The sequence below is a fragment of the Takifugu rubripes genome, chromosome 9 (assembly GCF_901000725.2).
Source record: "Takifugu rubripes chromosome 9, fTakRub1.2, whole genome shotgun sequence".
NCBI classification, from domain to species: Eukaryota; Metazoa; Chordata; class Actinopteri; order Tetraodontiformes; family Tetraodontidae; genus Takifugu; species Takifugu rubripes.
In genome coordinates, this window is record NC_042293.1 from 1,503,710 (window position 1) to 1,522,358 (window position 18,649).

Genomic DNA, 18,649 nt, shown 5'->3' on the forward strand with positions numbered 1-18,649 from the left:
GCTTTGAACACCCTTCTGATGGTTGAATTGAGTCTGATCAGACAGGTAATTGTCCACAATTTTGCAAATACCCTTAATTTTTTCCCCCCAAATATACGCATTTGCAAAATTAATTTGGCATAAATTCAAAAACTTGAACCAAATTGTTAATTAACACGGTTGTTGGCGTCTTTAGTCAGTTCCTGATCTGCCCAGCAGGTGGCAGTCGAGCACTGTAATTCAGTCGCGATCACGTGACTTTTCAAAAGCGCTTCGTCCGCGGTCAATGACTCAAACACGCCATCACCAAGACATTTTCTTTTATTCAATAAATAATTTACATTATAAACAGCTGTTGTATGACATTTGCTCTTTTGCTACAGACAATTTTGAGCTCTTGGGTACGTTTTTTCCATTTTTTTTCCCCTTTTATTTCGAACCGACAATCCTGACGTAATGTCAAACCAAATAAAAAAAACCCCAAAAAACATAAAGTGCTTCAGACTCAAAAACGCGAACGCCCCAGAAGTTCCTCCGTCCCCTTTTCTGGACACGACGGGCTGCGTGACAGATGTGTGCCAGGTCCTCCTGCGGCCTTCACGTTCTTGTAAAAGTCCCTTTTCAGAAAAAAACAAAACAAAAAACAACCAAACGCTTCACATTCACATAAGATGCACAAAAAACCCCCCCAACAAATTCAAAAAAACACAGCTGTTACTGTACAAATTGAAACTCAACAGCTCACGAAACCATCTCACGTGTAACACGTAGAACCGGATACTGCAAAAGTCACGATACAAAGCACACGGATGAACACGAGAACCATCGGTACAATCGTCTGGATATCGCCTGGGTCGCACCGATACTTGTTCCTTGTAGCAGTAGTAAGGCCTGCCCGAATACTTCAGTGTAAACCATCGAATGGAGGGGCGACAGTAACCACGGCAACGGCCAGATCGCAGCGAGAAGCACCCAAACGCACCTTCAGAAGCAACAGATAGACGCTGCGTTCATGTCGGCGCGGTTACTCGGGAACGCCAGTTGAGCGAACGACGGCGCCCCGGCGTAAACCGCCCGCTCATTATCCAGACACAAACGCCCAGGAAATCGGAACAGAACTCCCCCGGATCGTTATCCCAGAACCGAAGCACAGGTGGAGTCATAAACGCCGCCTTAAGTGCAGCGTTGCCCAACCACTTCCTGTTGCGTCACTGCGGCCTCGCCGGTCCCATAATGACCGTAATGGTCAGGAATGCCGGGTCCAGAGGTTCTGCCCGGCCCGGCACAGCACAGACGCCAACGCAGGTGCAGGTGCCGGACGGGCGTTCGTTAAAACGCCGCCAGAACCGGGCGACGGCTCAGACGATGGCTGAAGGAGCAAACTACTGATTAAACCCTGGTTCCTGGTTCTGTCAGCTCCTTCTGGGAGTCGCTGCACTGATCCGACCCTGGAGCGTCAAAGACCGGGGACACACACACTCACACACACTCACACTCACACACTCACACACACTCACACTCACACACACTCACACACACTCACACACACTCTGATGAATCTACGCAGCAGCACAAATGGAGACGTCCCTCTAACATCCTACGGTCCCGGAGCAGGTTAACAAAAGCCCCCGTCAGGTCCTCCTGCTTCGCCGCATGAGCCGCAAATTCACTGGCTCGCCCCCCGGTGGGGGGGTGGGGGGGTGGGTGTGTGTGTGTGTGGGGGGGGGGGGGGATCAGCCAACTCCTCTTTCTGCAAAAGATCATCTTGTTCAGTTTCCCATCGGCATGCGACCCCACTGGGAATGTGGGATTTAATCCCAGGGGGACGTCCAAAGCTCCACTGTGGCCCCGGTCGTCAGGACACCGGCTAAACAGGTGCGATGAGAGGTGGGGGGGGGGGGGGGGGGGGGGGGGCTTGTTCTCAGGCTGAGGTCAGGACGCGGCGACGTAGTTGAAATGAGATGCGGGGTGCGAGTCGCTGCTGGACAGACGGACGGACGCGGCCACTAGAGACGGAGGGCGCAACGCTGGGTCCAGAACAAGACGGCCAGGACGCCCAGGAGGGGCGCCGACCCGCCGTCCCTCGGTGCCGCGCGGCTCTTAAACGCGTCCTTCTCGAAGAGGTGGTACATCTTGCTGTTGGAGTGGAGCATCTTGACGTCCTCGAAGGCGTAGTAGGCCGCCATGGTGAAGTTGATGTCCCCCGAGGACAGGAGGTCAAACACGCAGGACTGGAAGTACAGGTCCTCCACCGGGAGACGCTCCTTGCACTTGGCTCTGGCCGACTGGTAGGTGAAGCCGTGCGCCCCGGCGCCGCTCCTGCCCCGGCCCGGGCCCTGGGCCTCGGCCGCCCGGGCCCTGAAGTCCCTGAAGTGGATGCGCTGGTTGGCGGGGCAACCATGGAGGCAGAGGTACAAGTCCTGGTCGTCGCCTTCCTCCACCGAGTTCACCACCTCCTCCGGCATCCGCACGGCAAAGGTCAGGTAGCGGCCCACCTGCCGCACCACCACGGTGGTCCCGATGTACCTGGCCTGGATCACCACGTGCTGCCCGGGAACCTGCTCCACCACGCGCAGGGCGTTGGCGCCGTGGCGCTCGCCGCCGTTCTTGGAGCCGTCCGCGAAGGCCGAGGGCAGCTCGTCCGTCTCCGCGTGGTACATCTTCTGGTCCACGCATTCCTGGAAGTTCTTAAAGATGATTGTCAGCTGCAGAAAGACAAGAGGGGGGGGGGGAGGGGGGCACCTTTAATTAGACCCAGAGATTCCCAGCGTGGAGGCGCTGCTCCTATGAACACGCTAAATATCGGCGGCGCGGCGGTAAAACACGCCAGTGGGATCCGCCGGCTCGCTCCGTGTGTCCCGTTTGGGCTCCGCGCGGGGGGAGGCCGAGGTAAACGCCCTCCGAAAACACGAGCCCCCGCCGTGTGAAACCGGCCCTCAGTGCGCAGACACAAAGAAGATCCATTCATGGCGCTGGAAAACCTGCCCGTGAACCCCCGAACTCTGCTCCGGGGAGTGGCGGCGGGCCAGGACGCAGCGATATACGCCGGGCTAATTAAATGAGGCTGGTCAGAACTCTGGACGCTGCCCCCCACCCCCCCCAGCGCACCAATGGGCCATTGTCACCCCCCCGATACCAGCGCGGACCCTCCTGCTCGCTAGCCCGGGACAGACAAAATACACCATTAGCTTAACAGTCCAACCCCCTCGCCGGTGCTGCCAGTCCAGTCCCCCCCCCACCTACATTGAGTTCTATTTCTGTCCTGCTTCTGAACCCCCCCCCCCCCCCCACTACATTATCGTCCTTCACAAAGACGGTGGAAATAACCAGACGGTCTTATTTGTTCTCACAAGAGCAACATACCAGAGGCAGAGCTGCGCTAATGTGGATCCGTTACCAGAAGAGCCCTGTTTACACAGGTGGAACCGGCCCCGGCCTCCTTCTGCCTTTGTCCCGAAATAAAGACGGGGAAAAAAGAGCCGTTTCTTTTGATTCCAAGAACAGCGACGTAAAAAAATGCCATTACTTTAAAAGCCCAATAGAGCAAAAATACTTAATAGGCTCCCATTAAGAACGCCTGATTACAGAAAATTACGTTTTCTACCAGCGTCATTAAGGACAAAGTGCTCTTATGCTCCGGTCCGGATTGTCCGCTAAGTGGTCCGGTTATTGTTTGGAGAACTTTTGCAGAAGATGGAAAAGAAAATCGGCGATTTTATCCGCTGGCGAGCCGGCAGCGCCACGAGGAGCCAGAACCCAAAGCATCCCATAATGCAGGAAGCGGCTGTCGGCGGCGCTAGCACGCTATTGACGTAGCTTATCCAGATCTCTGCAGCTGAGCGGGGGTTTGGCTCCCGTATCCATCGCCATGGAACGCCTCCAAAGCCGAACCGGTCCGACAGAACAACCGCCCCCGTCGGGCGAACGCACACAAGACTACAAACTGGAGCGACGCGGCGCCGTCTGCTTCGCCGAGAGCCTCGTTGGTCCGCGGATTAGCCTCGCTGAGGCTAGCTTCCACCGACGCTAGCGGAGGACCCTCACCTTGCTGGGGGCGGTGGCCAGAGATCCCGGCACCACGGGGGTGTTGGTCACCTGCACGGACAGGTATCTGTTGTGGATGAGCGGCCACGCCCCCTCCACCTTGCACGTCTGGAAGTCGTCCCCGAAGGTCCGCAGGTGCGGGTCCCCGAAGAAGCCGCAGTGGGTGTAGTTGGGCTGGGCGGCGCCGCGCGGCGGGCTGCGCTCGTAGTGGCACGCCTCGGGGCCGTCGGAGCGCTCCTGGGTGTCGGGCTGGAGCGGCGGGGGGAGGGGCGGCGGCGGCGTGCGGGCGCGCGGCGGCGACGTGGGCCCCTCTTTGGAGCAGTTGTGCTGGCTCATGAGGTCCTCGATGCCATGCTGGGCGGAGTGGTACGCCAGGTCGCCACGGCAGGTGCGCGCCGTGCGGCGGACGCAGCCGTTGTAGGCGCGCAGCGCCGTGCAGAACTCCTCCTCCTGACCAGAGCTGGAGGTGGAGGCCCAAAACTCGGAGTTGCACCGGAGGATCTTGCACGGCCGGCTCGCTGTCAGGAGAGAGAGGGATAAATGGTCAGGATCCACTCGTTTGGAAGGGCCTCGACTCCTCTCGCGCCACATCGGCCCTAGTTAACCTTAAAACGACCCCCACGCCTGCTCCCGTCTGGATCTCGAGTATCCGCGTTTTATCCCGATTGTTGGCGTGACGCACGAGGGCGCCCGATAAGAATCTGGCAGACGTGGAAGGAGCTCGCTCCAAAGCAGGACCCAGAACAGGCGTCCTGTCGTCTTGGCTCGCACGTATAGGTCGTTGTTAATATTCACGAGGAGTTTATGGGATGGAAAGAACTGGAAAGAACGGTGGCCTTTAAATCATCCCAAGATAAGGCAGAGAACTTCCAAGACACGCACTGGGAATTCTTTGCTTTTTCCCCAACAGGAGGCTGGAGAAGAAAAGGAATAATGGGAGATTCTGAGCTGGGCCCCATCCCCCAAACACATCAATATCTCGGTGTGGAGCCTTAAACCGGTGATGTTCCATCCATCAAGACTTGACATCTTTGTTAGTCCTGGATATTAAGGGGGTCCATTTGTTCTGCGCTGGGTTTTGGGGGGGATTCCAGCACGCACGTCGCAGCAAATTTAGACATTTGTGCACGTTTGCTCAACAGGTCTTAGGAACTCCACATCTAATAGTCGAACTTTACGTGATTGTGGGTTAATAATTTAAAAAGAAACGTGGCGACTCCGCACCCGGAGTCAGTTTAGCTGTGCTGGCTTCCAAACTCCGTCATCGGAAAAACCGACACAAACCACCAACTTAGGGCTTCACAACTGGTTTAAAGGGTAAAAAAAGACACTTCTTACCGCCGGGGAAGAGCAGCAGAAACACGGCGAGGACTCTGCACACTTCAAGCGCCGAGGGTCTTCCTCTTACCCCCATAACCATCCATCCAGCTCGGGGAAGCACTTTACTCCTCTCCCTGGTCAAACCCGGATTAAGGAAGAACAGAAGCAGTTAGAGCCTTTGAGTCCTTCTGGATAAAACACAAAAAAGTCCATAAAAGAGGTCTGAAGTGGCTCCCGTTTACTCATAACGAACGCCTGGTTGTTCGGGGGGGGGGGGGGCGTGGTGGTTTTGGCCGGGCGGTGCTCACTGCGGCGGACTTAACGAGCTGAGAGTGCGGGACCATTTACTCTTCCTTTTAGGGGAGTGTCGAGGAGGCGCAGCCTCCGAGACCCGGCCGACACACGGAGCCAATCGCGGCGGCCAGCCCGACCCTGAACGCCCCCTCCCGACGCTTCAAATTACACCTCAGTGGTGCGCGATTGTTCTGGGGGGGAGCAGCCGGGCGGCGGTGGGTCGCTCCGTCCGTGAACGCCTCACCGGCGGTGGCTCGCTCCGTCCGTGAACGCCTCACCGGCGGTGGCTCGCTCCGTCCGTGAACGCCTCACTAGGAACGCGGTGAGAACCCTGTCCGTGAACGCATCACAATCCACCAAACACTCTTCTGCCCCCTAAAAAAACTAAAACGTTGAATTAATTTGTGCGATATTATGTGACATTTACACACCATACAGAGCTCTGATTTTATTTTAATTATTGTTTTAATGGTGCTGTCTATCCACGGCTGACTGATCTGCTGACTAGTTTTGGTCTAGTGAACAGCACCAGCATCTCAGAGGAACTAGAGAGGAACTAGAGAGGAACTAGAGAAGGTTAAATTTGCCAGCCAAATTCATTAACAAGTCATCTTTAGACCCCCCCAACTGTCAGGGCCAGAACCACAAATAATAAATACCTTATTTACATTTTTTGTGCCTCCTATTTTAACCTCGGTTTATCTAATATATACAGAACTGTCCAATCATTTAAGTAAAAATCAGTTAGCTAAAAAAGATAATTAAATGTCAGGTGTCGGATGTACTTCTGGGAAGGAGCGAATATCTATAAAATAAAAATTAAAAACAATATAAATAAATTTCAGTAAAAAAGAAAACACTAAACTTAAGATAAATGGATTTTTTTTGAAAAATCAATCATTTACCACCCAGTGTAGAGAGACAAACGTAACCTCGTGCACCCTCCTGTTGCTAGTCAACCCAAATTCCCAGAGGAGAGATGAAACCGCGAGCTGCTCCTTATTGAGCCCTTCCAAGAAAATATTGATCAGTAAAGCAGCACCGATCACATGAATTAAACATGGAGAAGCGCTGTATTTTAAACCCCAATACGCAGACGAGGCCATCAAGCACCAAAATCCTCCAGTTGGGATGTTTAAAATGTTATCTTTGAGCCCAGGCAGCATGCGAGCGCGGGTTTTGGGTGGTTGTACAGTATTTTTCCACAGAGCAGAGGGCGTCTTTGTGACGGCTGTCTCTCTCCGGCATGATGGATGCTTGGTGCCGAATGAGGTCTGAGCCTGCATGTTTTCCACAAGGGTGAGCCCACAGCTGGAACATATTTACATTGGTCCATGTCTGAGGAGAATGGCTGCTAAGAGGTGGTCGGAGATACGTTTAAATGGGCTGAGAGGTGGTCACAGATACGTTTAAATGGGCTGAGAGGTGGTCAGAGATACGTGTAAATGGGCTCGGTTTGGCTTTGGCGGCGCTGCTGATGGAGTTGATACTGGCCTCTGGATCCACAGACGATATTCTTCCATTAACTGGGATCTGTCCCTGTTTCTAGACTGCAGATCACACGTGACAAATAGATGTGCATGAAGGTGAAACATGACCGCGAAGCAGACACCGTTAGCATGCAAACCCGCTCCGATTTGACAGGCGACGCTTTAGCTATTCGTTTATTTAAGCTATTTCTGCCTCAAATGGCTGAGAAATATGCCTTCAGTTAAAGATGTCTGACACATTTCTTCATTTCTGGTTATGATAATTCTTTTTTTTAAATATAGAGATGTGTGCAGTGTGTCATTTAAGCAAAGACATGAATCTGGGTCAATACGGGAGAATTTCTGCTCTGGTGCAGGCATTTAACACCCAAGACTGCCTGATTCAGTCTTTCACAAAAAAATAAAGATGGGTAGCTAATAGCTACAGACAGCTAACTAGATAAGGAAAAATGGCACCATAATCATGCATTGTTTTTCAAATTTCAATCTTTTTATATTCATTTTATCAGCTCTAATTAGCAAACCTAAATCAGGAGCTATTTTAAAAAAAAATAAACGAAAAAAAACATGGACTGTTTTAAAAATGTATTTATATTTTTTGGAGGGCTGGAGGGGATAGATTTAATTAATAAATCAAAAAAATTGGTCAGCAGTCACTTAAACGTCTGCAAACCTTTACTGCTTATTAAATAAGGCAATAAAGATCATACACCAACAATAATCCACAATCCATCACATCCAGTCACATTTTATGGTGCTTCTCTTTGAAACGTAATTAGCTGTCATCGGAGGCCATTTGCACGCATTACATAATGTCAGGAACGTGGCCTCCTTTGTCAAGTGTCACATTCATGCATATTGGGCTTTATCCCACGTTATTCCATGTTTTTATTCGGCGTGGTGTTCCAACAGATGGCGCTTGCTCTGGGCCGTGATCGCGAAGCCTCCCGTCATGACGCACACGCACATGGCACGACCAGGACAACCAAACCTGTCATTAAACGCGAGCCCCGCGGACCGCCCGGTCGGTGCACTAATTGTCATGCAACGTGGGGTTTTCAGAAGAGGCGAGGCTCTGCAGACAGCCGACCTCTCCGGCGGCTTTGGGCGCGCTCAGGCAGTGACAGCGCGAGGTTGTGCGTGGAACACATCATGTGCGAAGTTCCCAACAACCTGCATCCCCCGGAGGATAGATTGACCACGCACGACATAAACGCAGAGGAGTCTTGAACATACCTTGGCGAATGCATGAGCTCTCCGCGGCTCTGGAGTCCTGCAGGAACCCGGACGGCGAATGACAGAAAAAAAAAAGAGAAGACTCCAAAAATATATCCCCCACCAGTCCTTTCAAACAGCTGCGGTTCCACAGTAATCCCAAATCCCAACGCCCTCGGAGAGGTCGCGGATCCGCGCGTGGTGTCCAGAGATCTGCTCCTCTGTGCGATCGAAGCGCGTCTTCACGCCACCGGGACTCATCTAAACGGGCGCTCCTCGCACCCGCAGGGCGACCACCGCTCGCCTCCCCCTGACTATCAAACCCGCCGGACAGGGAAACATTCTGAGCGGGTAGGTCCAGTAACTACTCTGGTTAAATGTGGGACGGGAGTGAGAGGGGGGAAAGGAGCCCGGGGGCGATGCTGCTGCGCCGCCGCTGCGCACAGCCTGATCCGCTCTCTGGATGTGGTGAAATGCCTCGTTACGAAGTGTGAGAGAGACAATGATCGGCTCTGCGTGACGCCACTGGGAGCCCAGCATCTCAGCTGTGAACCCCCCCCCCCCCCCCCCCCCCCCATAACACCCCCCCCCCCCCCCCCCCTCCTCAACTTCCCCCTGATGCACCCCTCAGATTAGAGGCAGCAGCTTCGGGTTTTATTGGGATGCATCAAGGTCAGGAATAAAAGTTTCCTTGATCCGCCTGAAGATGAGGAAGAGGATCAGCCTCTTCTTCATGCAAAATTTGGATGGGGGGGGTGGGGGGGGGGGGGTCAGAACTTGTTGGAGAAACCCGCCACAGAGAGCGGGGGCTGCACCTGTGTTCGAGGATCAGAGTGCATGCAGGAAAATATGGCCACCGCCCCCACCAGCTCGAAACCCACCCAGACCTCTTCCTACATCTCCCCACCCCCGCCGAGCCTTTACATCATAGCTGCCCCGGACTCCTCAACAGAGTGGGGTTGGGGGGGGGCACAAGCGCGGAGCTGACAGGACCAGTTCCTGACGAGCCTGTGATCGATGCCGGAGATGTCGCAGGAGCGACAGTCGCGACCCCTTTGTGGATCCAGAGACTGACCCCCGTAATCCACCCCGATTACCATCCTGCCCCCAGACCTGCCCCCTCCCAGATGGCCGCCGAGAGGCAGCACATTTTACACCCATGTAACGTTAGAACATGAGAGCGGGACACCCCGGAGTGAGAGGAGCGGGCTTAGAGGTGCCGGATGCCGGGCCCGTTTCGAACACAGCTGCTGCGTTCGCTGCCTCGTTGGGACGTTATGATCTTTACATATCAGAGCTATAAGACACACTCCCCCCCCCCCCCCCACACACTCATTTTTACAAACCACGAAGAGCCACACGGCCGAGGCTCCCTGACAATTCCCAGATTTCAAAGCTCCGACAGACGTTGATTGTCCCTCAAGGCGTTTGAGGGACGTTTCGGAGCAGACGAGCTTTGGGACGTGAGGAGGAGACGCACGGGGACGGGGACACGTGTTGTTATTGACCTTCCTCTTGCTATTGGAGCCCCGCAGCATCGCAATGAGCCTGTCGCATCGCATCAGGCCTCGTTAATCTGAGAAGCCTCCCCAAGGACGACGTTCTTCCAGGCAGGTGTTTTTACTCCCCTTTTACATTTTCAGAAACGTCCTCACGAGGACGAAAACCCGAACAGACAGGCAACATGCACATATGCCGCAGCTCTTGGCGCTCTGAAAAAATACACACAGTTTTAAAAATAGAGAAATAGACGTGCAGCAGCACCACCTGACCTGGAGAGACTCATCCTAAAACCTCCGGATCCTTTTAGACTGGGATGATTCAACATCTTGTCCAGATGGATCACGCCGTGTTGCCTTCAAATGTCGAAACGTGCACATTAGAGAGGGAAAGAGGATCGAGCCGATCGCCTAATCGGCAGATTAAAATGAATGGTTTTTTCCGATCCAAATTTCTACAATAACGTCTCATCTTTTGATTACCGACTCCTGAATGAGGTCAAAGCGACGCCGTGTGTTGCCTACACACACATAATCGTGTAAAAATAATCCATCTTTATGTTTGAGATGGATTGTGTGTCACAAATTCACACACACCCAGATGAGGAGGCCTTATAGATGCGTTTAGGTGTTAAAAAAAACCCGCTTCTCTCCTTCTAAAGGCTGTCAAATGAGAAAATGTTGCCCAGTTAACCAGAAGAAAGCCACTCGGTCGTCAGTGGTGCCAACAAATGGACTGAGATGTGTGTCCTCGGAGCATGACTGACATTTCAAAAGGGGGCCAGTTCATTCTGTGGTAATAAGGTGTGAGCATGAATTCAAAAAATTCTATTAACAGGTGATATGTGGGGCTCAGACGCTGCGTGGAATTACTGCCCCGCACTCGGGGAACAATCCCAATGCCTGGAGCTTGCAAATTGGTCCATCCGTGCAAACAGAGGAATGGGCTTGAATGTGGAAAGCCTCATTACAGACTCCCCTTTCTCATTTCCACCAAAGAAGGTGCGCTCCTTCCTTTTCACCCCTTTTTTTTTTTTAAAAGCCTGCCTGAAATCCAGCGAGAATAATGCACAGTGTTTAATTCCAGGCATGGTCTGATCCAGACTGGAGTGTGTGACACATAATTGGCTCTGATGGTATTTACAGCTGATCTCAGTGCAGGGAACAATGCACAGAGCTCACATATAGAGACAAATAGCGTAGGGAATGTTTTGATTCCAGGGTAAAACACACACACACACACACACACACACACGCTAGAGCTACATTAGTATGCAACATGCCGTAAATGGATCCAAGCTTATCTGAATCAAACAGCTGCCTTTTTAATTTCCTGTCTGAAATTCTGAGCAAAAAGCAGAAGATCGACAGTATATATTCAGCTTCAGATAAGCGTTGTTTTGTTTAGAAATAATGAGAAATGAATCGGGGGTGCGACCATTTTGCCTCTCTGTCAGCTGGTTTTAGGAAAACCTGCTCCGACTGTTGCCGTCCTCTCCTGTCCTGTCTTTCTTCCGAACGTCCACCCTTGATCCGCGTAAAACCCCAGTAAATACGGAACAAAACCGTGTTTCCAGTGTGTGTTTTTTTCCCCCTGAATTCGACCATCCTAAATTCTTGGCCGCGCTACGACTTGGCTTCATCTGGCCTCGGTGTCCTGTGTGCACAGCTGCGGGGACCTCGTCCTGCCCTTCCCTTTGTCCCATCTTACCACAATAGCCACAGCGAGAGGAGGGGGGGGGAAAAAAGCTCCAGTTTTTGCAGGTGCAAGCAAATTATGCGAAACCTCGACTCCGATTGAATCTTTTATGCTCTGCCAGTTGTGAGCAGGAAGAATTGGGCCAATTCTTCAAGCTGTACGTGGAATGCGACGCGCATTTGCTTCCAACTCCCACAAACAGCCCGTTTATTACGCAATAAATCAGTCCAGCTCAGCGGAACAGAGCTAAAATCCACCTGTTGATGCAACATATTATGAGTTCCTATGGAGACGGCAAACAACAACAGCGGAACACGATTCTTCTTCTCTTGCTTTGACCTCGTACCTGCGATCCCCCCCCCCCATCTCAAGTTATTGCTTCCATTCCCCTTGTTTTCCCCAACTGCTGGGATGAAACGCAGACATTTATGTGATGGGATGTCGTTTCTTTCAAGGTCTGCGCAGTGCAGCAGATTAGACTTGCAAAATAAATTGGCGTTCTGAACCGTCATCGAGGCTCAGTCGTCCTGCAACAGCCCGTCCGGCTTATCCCCAGCTCAGAGGGAAATGGAGCCCCAGAATTAGGGCAGAGACAAAGATCGTTTCTACGCTGAAATATTTATAGCTTCTCCAAAAAGGACGGAGAGCGGGAATTCGAAGCGACTCGTCTGAAACTCATTATCGAGACGCGCGCCATCTTTGAGCTCTTCTTCATTAGACGCCCGCAAACATTTGGAAACGCTTCGTGCGTCGTTGCCGGAGACAACAGAGTCCCAGTTTCCACCTATGACGAGTGGCAACGCCGGTAGCCGACACCGGTTCTGTTGCTCATTAACCAGCTCTGGAAATGTCACCGCTTTGGGTCCGCGTTAATTGAAGCCAAGGAAGACGTCTAATTACAGGAAAAGGACTGGCGGAGCGCTGCGGCGGTCCCCCCCGGGCCTGACGATGGCGTTATCGATCGAAACAGGGAAAATGATCCTGCAATTTCTCTGTCTGGTCTCCTGAAGTCCGGGCGGGTTAATTGGATCAGGAGCAAAAGCACGTGGCTGAAGCTGAACAAACCGCACCGTTTGATTCGTGAGATCTCGTCGCTGGAGGACTGTGCTTAATATGCATTGAGGTTAATTAACGCTCAGCAGAACGGGGTGGGGGGGGGGGGCTTTCGGGCTCCTGGTCCAGGCCCGCACGTGTGAGGGGTCCAACAGGAGTGTTTGGTCAGGTGTTTGCTGAGCAGCGGTACGACGACGGAAGCTGCTGAGCTTTAACTGACAGCTCTCGCAGGGCTGTGAAACTGGAGCAGAGCGCGCCCCCACCCTCCAGTAAAAAAACAAAAAAAAAAACAAAGAAAGAAAGAAAGAAAGCAAGCCCCAGTGGATGAGCCAGAATAACATCAGCACGCCGCGTTCCCTTCAGGGCACTCTGACTTTACCTCCTCTGCCTCGACACGCAGCCCGCTTCACTCAAATTAATGTTTGAGCGGGAATCGCCGCATATTTAACCTTAGCATAATATGTGGTATGATTCTGCGACTGGGCCCCTGTTGATGCTCCTGAGGGGGGGGGGGGCGAGATGCTGAAAATGATCTCTGGCCTCTCTGAGGCTGGGATGAACGGTGAAAGGCGGATTTCACAACCGCCAGAGGTGTGCTGCTGCTTGTCCGCGCACCTCTGGCTGATGAGCCCTGAATGAGATGATAAATGACACACGGCAGGGAAACATTGACGTGCAGCTATCACATGTCCTGACAGAGATCTCTCTGCAGCTGTCAGGACATGTAAATCAGCTCAGCTCTGTAAACGGGGAAACAGAAAGCAGAGGAGCCTCGGATGGATTCACTCGTTCAGGTGCTGGTGACACACAGCAGAATTTTTTTGAATAAATAATCGCTGAGTCGCCGGGGCGGCTATTTTTAGCCCACAGGACCACTTTGTAACCGCGGAAGAACATGAAAATGACTTCCCTTTTCATAGCTGCACGTTGATTTGACATTTAAGCATCGTTTGATCTTCCTTTTTTTGAGTTTTAGTCGGTGCTCCACCGTCGGTCACTCCGTTTGGTTCCATCTCTCAGCGGCGTCATTGGGATTTAGGCGGGAATTTTGGGAAAAGAGGCGGCTGTACTTAAGGAAAAAAACGATCCATAAATGGGGAATCGGCAGACTGTGCAGCAGCCCGATCACCCAAACTGTCCCGTCTATTCTTGTGCAGCGCTTTGCCAGGCGGAGCAGTAAATTCCGATGGCGTGCAGCGCACCTGACACCCGCAGACATTCCAGGAATTCACAAAGGTCGATTGTTGTGTCTCAGGTCCTAAAGAACCAAACCCAATCGGCGGTCTTGTGGTCTCACTATCAGGTTGGTAGCTTCGAGAATAAGGTTTATTTAGTTCACCTTAAATTCCACCCTTAAATGCTCAAATCAAGGGCAAACATCAACCATCCCATACGTAACGTTGGCCCGCAGATTTAATTTAACGTATTCAGAGAGCTTCAGATGATGTGTTGTTTATTCATCCCTCCCTTCTGTCCAAACCCTTTCAACCTTAGAGTCTCTGCTCTGATTTTATCAATCAAGAGGCCATAAAATCACACATAAACTCACTGTGTGGACGCAAAAAAAACACTATAAACGCGCCACAATATTCCCCTTGATAGCAGCCCACTTTCTAGCGTGGCGTTCTGAAGAGCTGCATCCACTCCTACCATTTGAAGAGCGCATCTTGCGTTTCTTTTCCCACACATTTGCATAAAAGCTCCTCAACTCCACCATCTAAGAGCCCTTTGTTGTTGGACCCGTAGACACATTTAGCATTTCCACAAATTTAGCGGGTGCGTCACGAGCGCCAGCAGGTGCACGGCGAGACTGCACGGAAAATGGAACGTGGGGTGATTACAGGTTCCACTTTCAAGGGCACCAAAGCCCCGAATTTGTGACATCCGAGGTAGGAACAGGAGCGTTCTGCTTCATCTGCTGCAGAAAAAAGGGGAGCGAGTCTTTTCAGGGCAGGAAAACGGCGCCATTGTCTGAGCACAGGGGGTGGATGGTGTTTTTTTGGGTGACTTTTCCAGATGGCTGACACATGCTCATTTGTTTTCCAGCTGCTATCAGTCTCTTTTTCACAGTAAGGTGATCCGCACTTACGATCCCAGCTGTAGCTCGGCAAATTCCAGAGCAGCAGCAGTCAAACCTGCATTGTGAGCCGAAAACCCGACTTTATCCTGATCCGGGAGAACAAAGATTCAGTCTGATCACCTTTGCCCCTTTAAAAAATCAGCCTTTGTGTGCTTTTTCTGTGCCTTCAGTATAAGCTGGGAAGCCTCAGCGGAGGAGAAAAGTGGAATCGTTCTGTCGTCTCAGATAAGAAAGTCCATTTGTGCCAGGTCCCAGAGCCAAGAATTCAGCTCGTACACAAGAACAAACAGATCATCTGAACATTCTTGCTAATTCTCTTCAGAAGAGCACGGAGGGTTTGACTGAATATCCAAACCTACTTTACAATCTGAGTGGGTTTTCTCCTGGTTCTCCACTTGAATTGCCCCTACTTGGGAGTGTGTGAGTGAGTGTGTGCCCTGCTATGAACCTCTGACCTGCCCAGGGTGGAGGTTCCACCCCCCCCCCCTTAATAACAAGCAGCAGTTAGCAGCTGATAGATGGAGGGACGGCGAGGCGTCAGGTGGACCAGCGTCAGGTGGTCCAGGCGCTTCTCAGTCCTGTAAATGCAGAATGGGATTGATGGGTCAGGCTTGTGAGGACCACCAGCAGACCAGACCAGACCGGCCCGGAGAGGAGAGGAGCGTATGGAGAACTTAAAGGGAGGTTTGGAACTTTTATATTTAGAGTTGAGCGAAAATAGTGATGCCACCCACCGCTCAGAGGAACAACAGTAAGGATGGCCGAGTACTCGGACCGTTGATGCTCTTTCAGTCCAAACGTGGAGACGAAATGGAGCAGCTGAGCGTCACCCGGCGGCAGACGAGCAGACGCGTCTCAGAGCAGATTTATTTGGTGCAGATATTAAACATTCCATCTTTCCATTGAAAACCAGGGAGCCAAATATGATCCATTGGCCATAACATGGGTTTTTTTGGTAAAAAAAAAACCTAGTTACCTGCTAAGAGCTGGCTTATTTAATGCCAAAGGCAGCTGGATCGCAGACAGAAGAGCGTTCTCTGATAGAGGAATGCGTTCCTGCAGCACATTTCCTCCTCCCCAGGAGCCGTCGCTACCCTCATGCTGCTGCGAGTCGCCGCTCTGAACCTCTGGGTTGTGACATAAGAGCGGAGCACTAATTGGACATGATGGCTCGTGCAGTTCTCAGGCTGAGAAACAGTTGGAAATAACTGGGCGCCCATTGTGCTGTGGTTTAAGCCCAGTTCCCAAACCCTTAACCTGTCAGGCTGGTTAAATTAGGCTACTTTGTTTGCTAATAACCCTTGAGGTTATTGCTGTAACCCTCATGGGGACTCGCTAATCACAGCTGCTATGGGCAGATTTCATTCTTTTCCCCCTAAGCTCTGACATCATCGCCTCCTCTGACACGGCTGCTGACCACCTCGCGTCAGAACCCAAAGAATCATCTCAGAGGAGGCGAGGGTGAGCGCGTCCCCCCCGTGGCTGCGCCGTATCTGCTCTGCTAATCTTTAACACAAAGCCTGGATGAGCTTTGACAGCGCGTTGTGTACGTCAGAATGGTGGGTTTAAGAAACAGGCCCCGGCACGCAGAGCTCCTCGCACAGAGGCGCGGGGATGGAAACCTGTCGCTGTAACGCCGAGGAAGGCCGGCGTGATGCGAGACACGCACCTGAGCACACACCCACAAGACAAACACACATTCCATCTGTTCCTGTTGTGGAGCGTTGACTTCACTAAAACATTGGGGCAAAAAATACAGAACTGAGCTGGAAAAAAGGGTCTGGATTTAAATTTCTGGGTGCAAACTGCAAACTACTCTCTTCCTGTCATGATCTGACACCCTGTTTTTACACAACGGAGGCCCTGACTGGACAAAAAAGGTGAACCTAAAAATGCCCAGCACAGCAAAATTCAGGAAATCTCTTGGAAATGTTGTATTGATTCTGTAGATTTATTGTTTTAAGAACCGACCTAGTGCAAACTAGACAATAATAAAGTTGTACAACTAGACCACCAAAGATGCCCCCACCTCAGCCACAATAAACCCAAGTGTCATTCTTTTTACCGTACAGTAATAAAACAATAAACGCACCGCAGTCGCAGAGGGCTTCTCCGTTCATTGAGCGTTTGCTAAGCGCTCAAAATGAAAGGAATTATGGTGCTTCTTCCGCTAATTTCGAGCCGTCTCGCACTTCTCCCACCACTCCAGCCTGGCAGGAACGCTCCGTCCGACATGTTTTCATTGGCTGACACTCGTGTGTGAGCGGGCTGAGTAAAATCGAATATGTTTCTGCTCCTAAACTTACAGGCACCTCCAAGAGAAAAGCGCTCCAGCGTTAGCGCTGCGGCGCACCTGGGGATGTTTGCTTCAGCTGGAAGCTGTGAGGTTTAGAGCACAGCTGCCACAGTCACGGACGATGTCACGTTTCTGCACACAGAAAATACACAAAATCTCCTGTGTGTCCCGCAGCTGCACAAAGGAGCCAACCTAAAACTCTAAAACTCGCTTCAATCTTCAGCTAACGTGTTTAAAACATCACAGAGAGAAGGCCTCTTAAAACCCCCCTTTTAAAGTCTGCACACACCCACATTTTCAGCCCGTTCATGAAGCCCCAGAACAGGTAAAGAAGCTCCCCTTGTTTTCCGACGGGGAACGGATTTAAACGCTGCCATTTCCATTCAGGCCGTCGCGCTTCCACGAGGTTCCCCAAGGCAAACTCCTTTTGGCAGCCTGGCGTCGGCTCAGACCAACCACCTGTCGTTTTATTTTTGCACATGGCCTCTTCTGTCAAGCCCCCCCTGCGCATTCCTGCCCGCGCCGGCGCAGCACCTGCGACGGGCCCGTCCGCCGCCATCACAGCTGTCCGCCCCAAACTCGGCGTTAATTAAAGCCGCAGACCTCCCAAAAAGCCGTTTCCCCCAACTGGTTCGTTTTTCATTAGCTACAAAGGAGACGAGGGAGGAGGATAAAATAATTCCTGATGCGCTTACACACATTATTATCATATTTACTCTATCATGTCGAATAATGTTAATTGATACATATGAGTGATATCATGGAACACTTTAGGCAACATATATTGATTAACCATCACGTTGAATAAGGTGTATTAGTGCTTTATTATAAATAAGAGAATAAATATATTATAATGATATATATATAAATATGCGGCTATTACACGTGTTAGACAGCAGCTAGTTAATGGCGTCGCATAATCTACAGTGATATAAGTAGTAATAATCTCCCTGTTTTCGCTCCTAAATCTGTACATGCAAAACATTAAATGCTGTAAAACTTTAGAAAACATCAGTACATGTGCAGCAGAGCAGGTGTGAACCCCAAACTTTCTGTTTGTGCCCCCCCCCTCCCCGCAGGTGTAGTAGTGCTAGTAGTGCTAGACTGCTAACTAGAAAATCATTTGCTCCGACTTATTGATGCATTTCTTGACTCCAAATACCACCTACGGACACAAACGTCATGGGATTTGTCCTCTTGGAGGACATGGGATCGCACGTGTGCGCCTGTGGCTCATGTTGTCATCGAGGTCGTTCCATCATGGAACGGATTTTCCTCTCATGTCACCAGTCCAACGTGCCGAACCCCCCCCCCCCCACACACACACACACACTCATGCAGACACAAATCAAGCGCAGCAGCCTGGATGGAACACAAATGTGGAATGTCTCTGCAGAGCTGCGCTTGCGTCAGCGTCCTCTCCGGGGATTTTTGTTCCCAGAAAGCCACAACACTCGCAAGACGGTATCAATCACGCCACTCCGCCACGAGCCAGCCGGGCGCTCCAGGTTCGGTTTGGAAGGAAAACACAAGCACGTTTTCAGTGTTTACTTGTCAAAATCGGCTCCTATTCGAGTGCAGTCGGACCAGACGGAAGAATAAAGACACCGAAGGGAATTTCTCTTTTTGATCAAGGGGTTTTAAAATTAAAGAAAAATAGCTGCGAGACCTCATGATGCA

The 18,649-nt window shown here is 51.5% G+C and overlaps 1 protein-coding gene across 2 annotated transcripts; it reads right to left on the minus strand.

Moving 5' to 3' along the window:
* Positions 1 to 282: 282 nt before the first annotated feature.
* Positions 283 to 8,515, minus strand: rgma (repulsive guidance molecule BMP co-receptor a). 2 transcript variants are annotated; one of them, XM_029841429.1, is made up of 4 exons: positions 8,364 to 8,515; positions 5,362 to 5,477; positions 4,024 to 4,541; positions 283 to 2,684 (listed from the first exon to the last, which is right to left on the minus strand). In XM_029841429.1, exons 1-4 carry the CDS (start codon positions 8,375 to 8,377, stop codon positions 1,986 to 1,988), a joined length of 1,347 nt encoding a protein of 448 aa, XP_029697289.1. In that variant the 5' UTR covers positions 8,378 to 8,515; the 3' UTR covers positions 283 to 1,985. The 2 variants fall into 2 exon arrangements, with proteins under 2 accessions (XP_029697289.1, XP_011605160.2); XM_011606858.2 differs by having other exon boundaries at positions 5,362 to 5,531; positions 8,364 to 8,502.
* Positions 8,516 to 18,649: the final 10,134 nt, after the last annotated feature.

Bases quoted from the DNA above. Each gene is read 5' to 3' on its own strand.
- rgma (XM_029841429.1), bottom strand. The intron at 4,542-5,361 runs GTAAGAAGTGTC...CTCTCCTGACAG, and splicing joins TCTGCTGCTCTTCCCCGGCG to CGAGCCGGCCGTGCAAGATC. The intron at 2,685-4,023 runs GTGAGGGTCCTC...GTCTTTCTGCAG, and splicing joins TGGCCACCGCCCCCAGCAAG to CTGACAATCATCTTTAAGAA.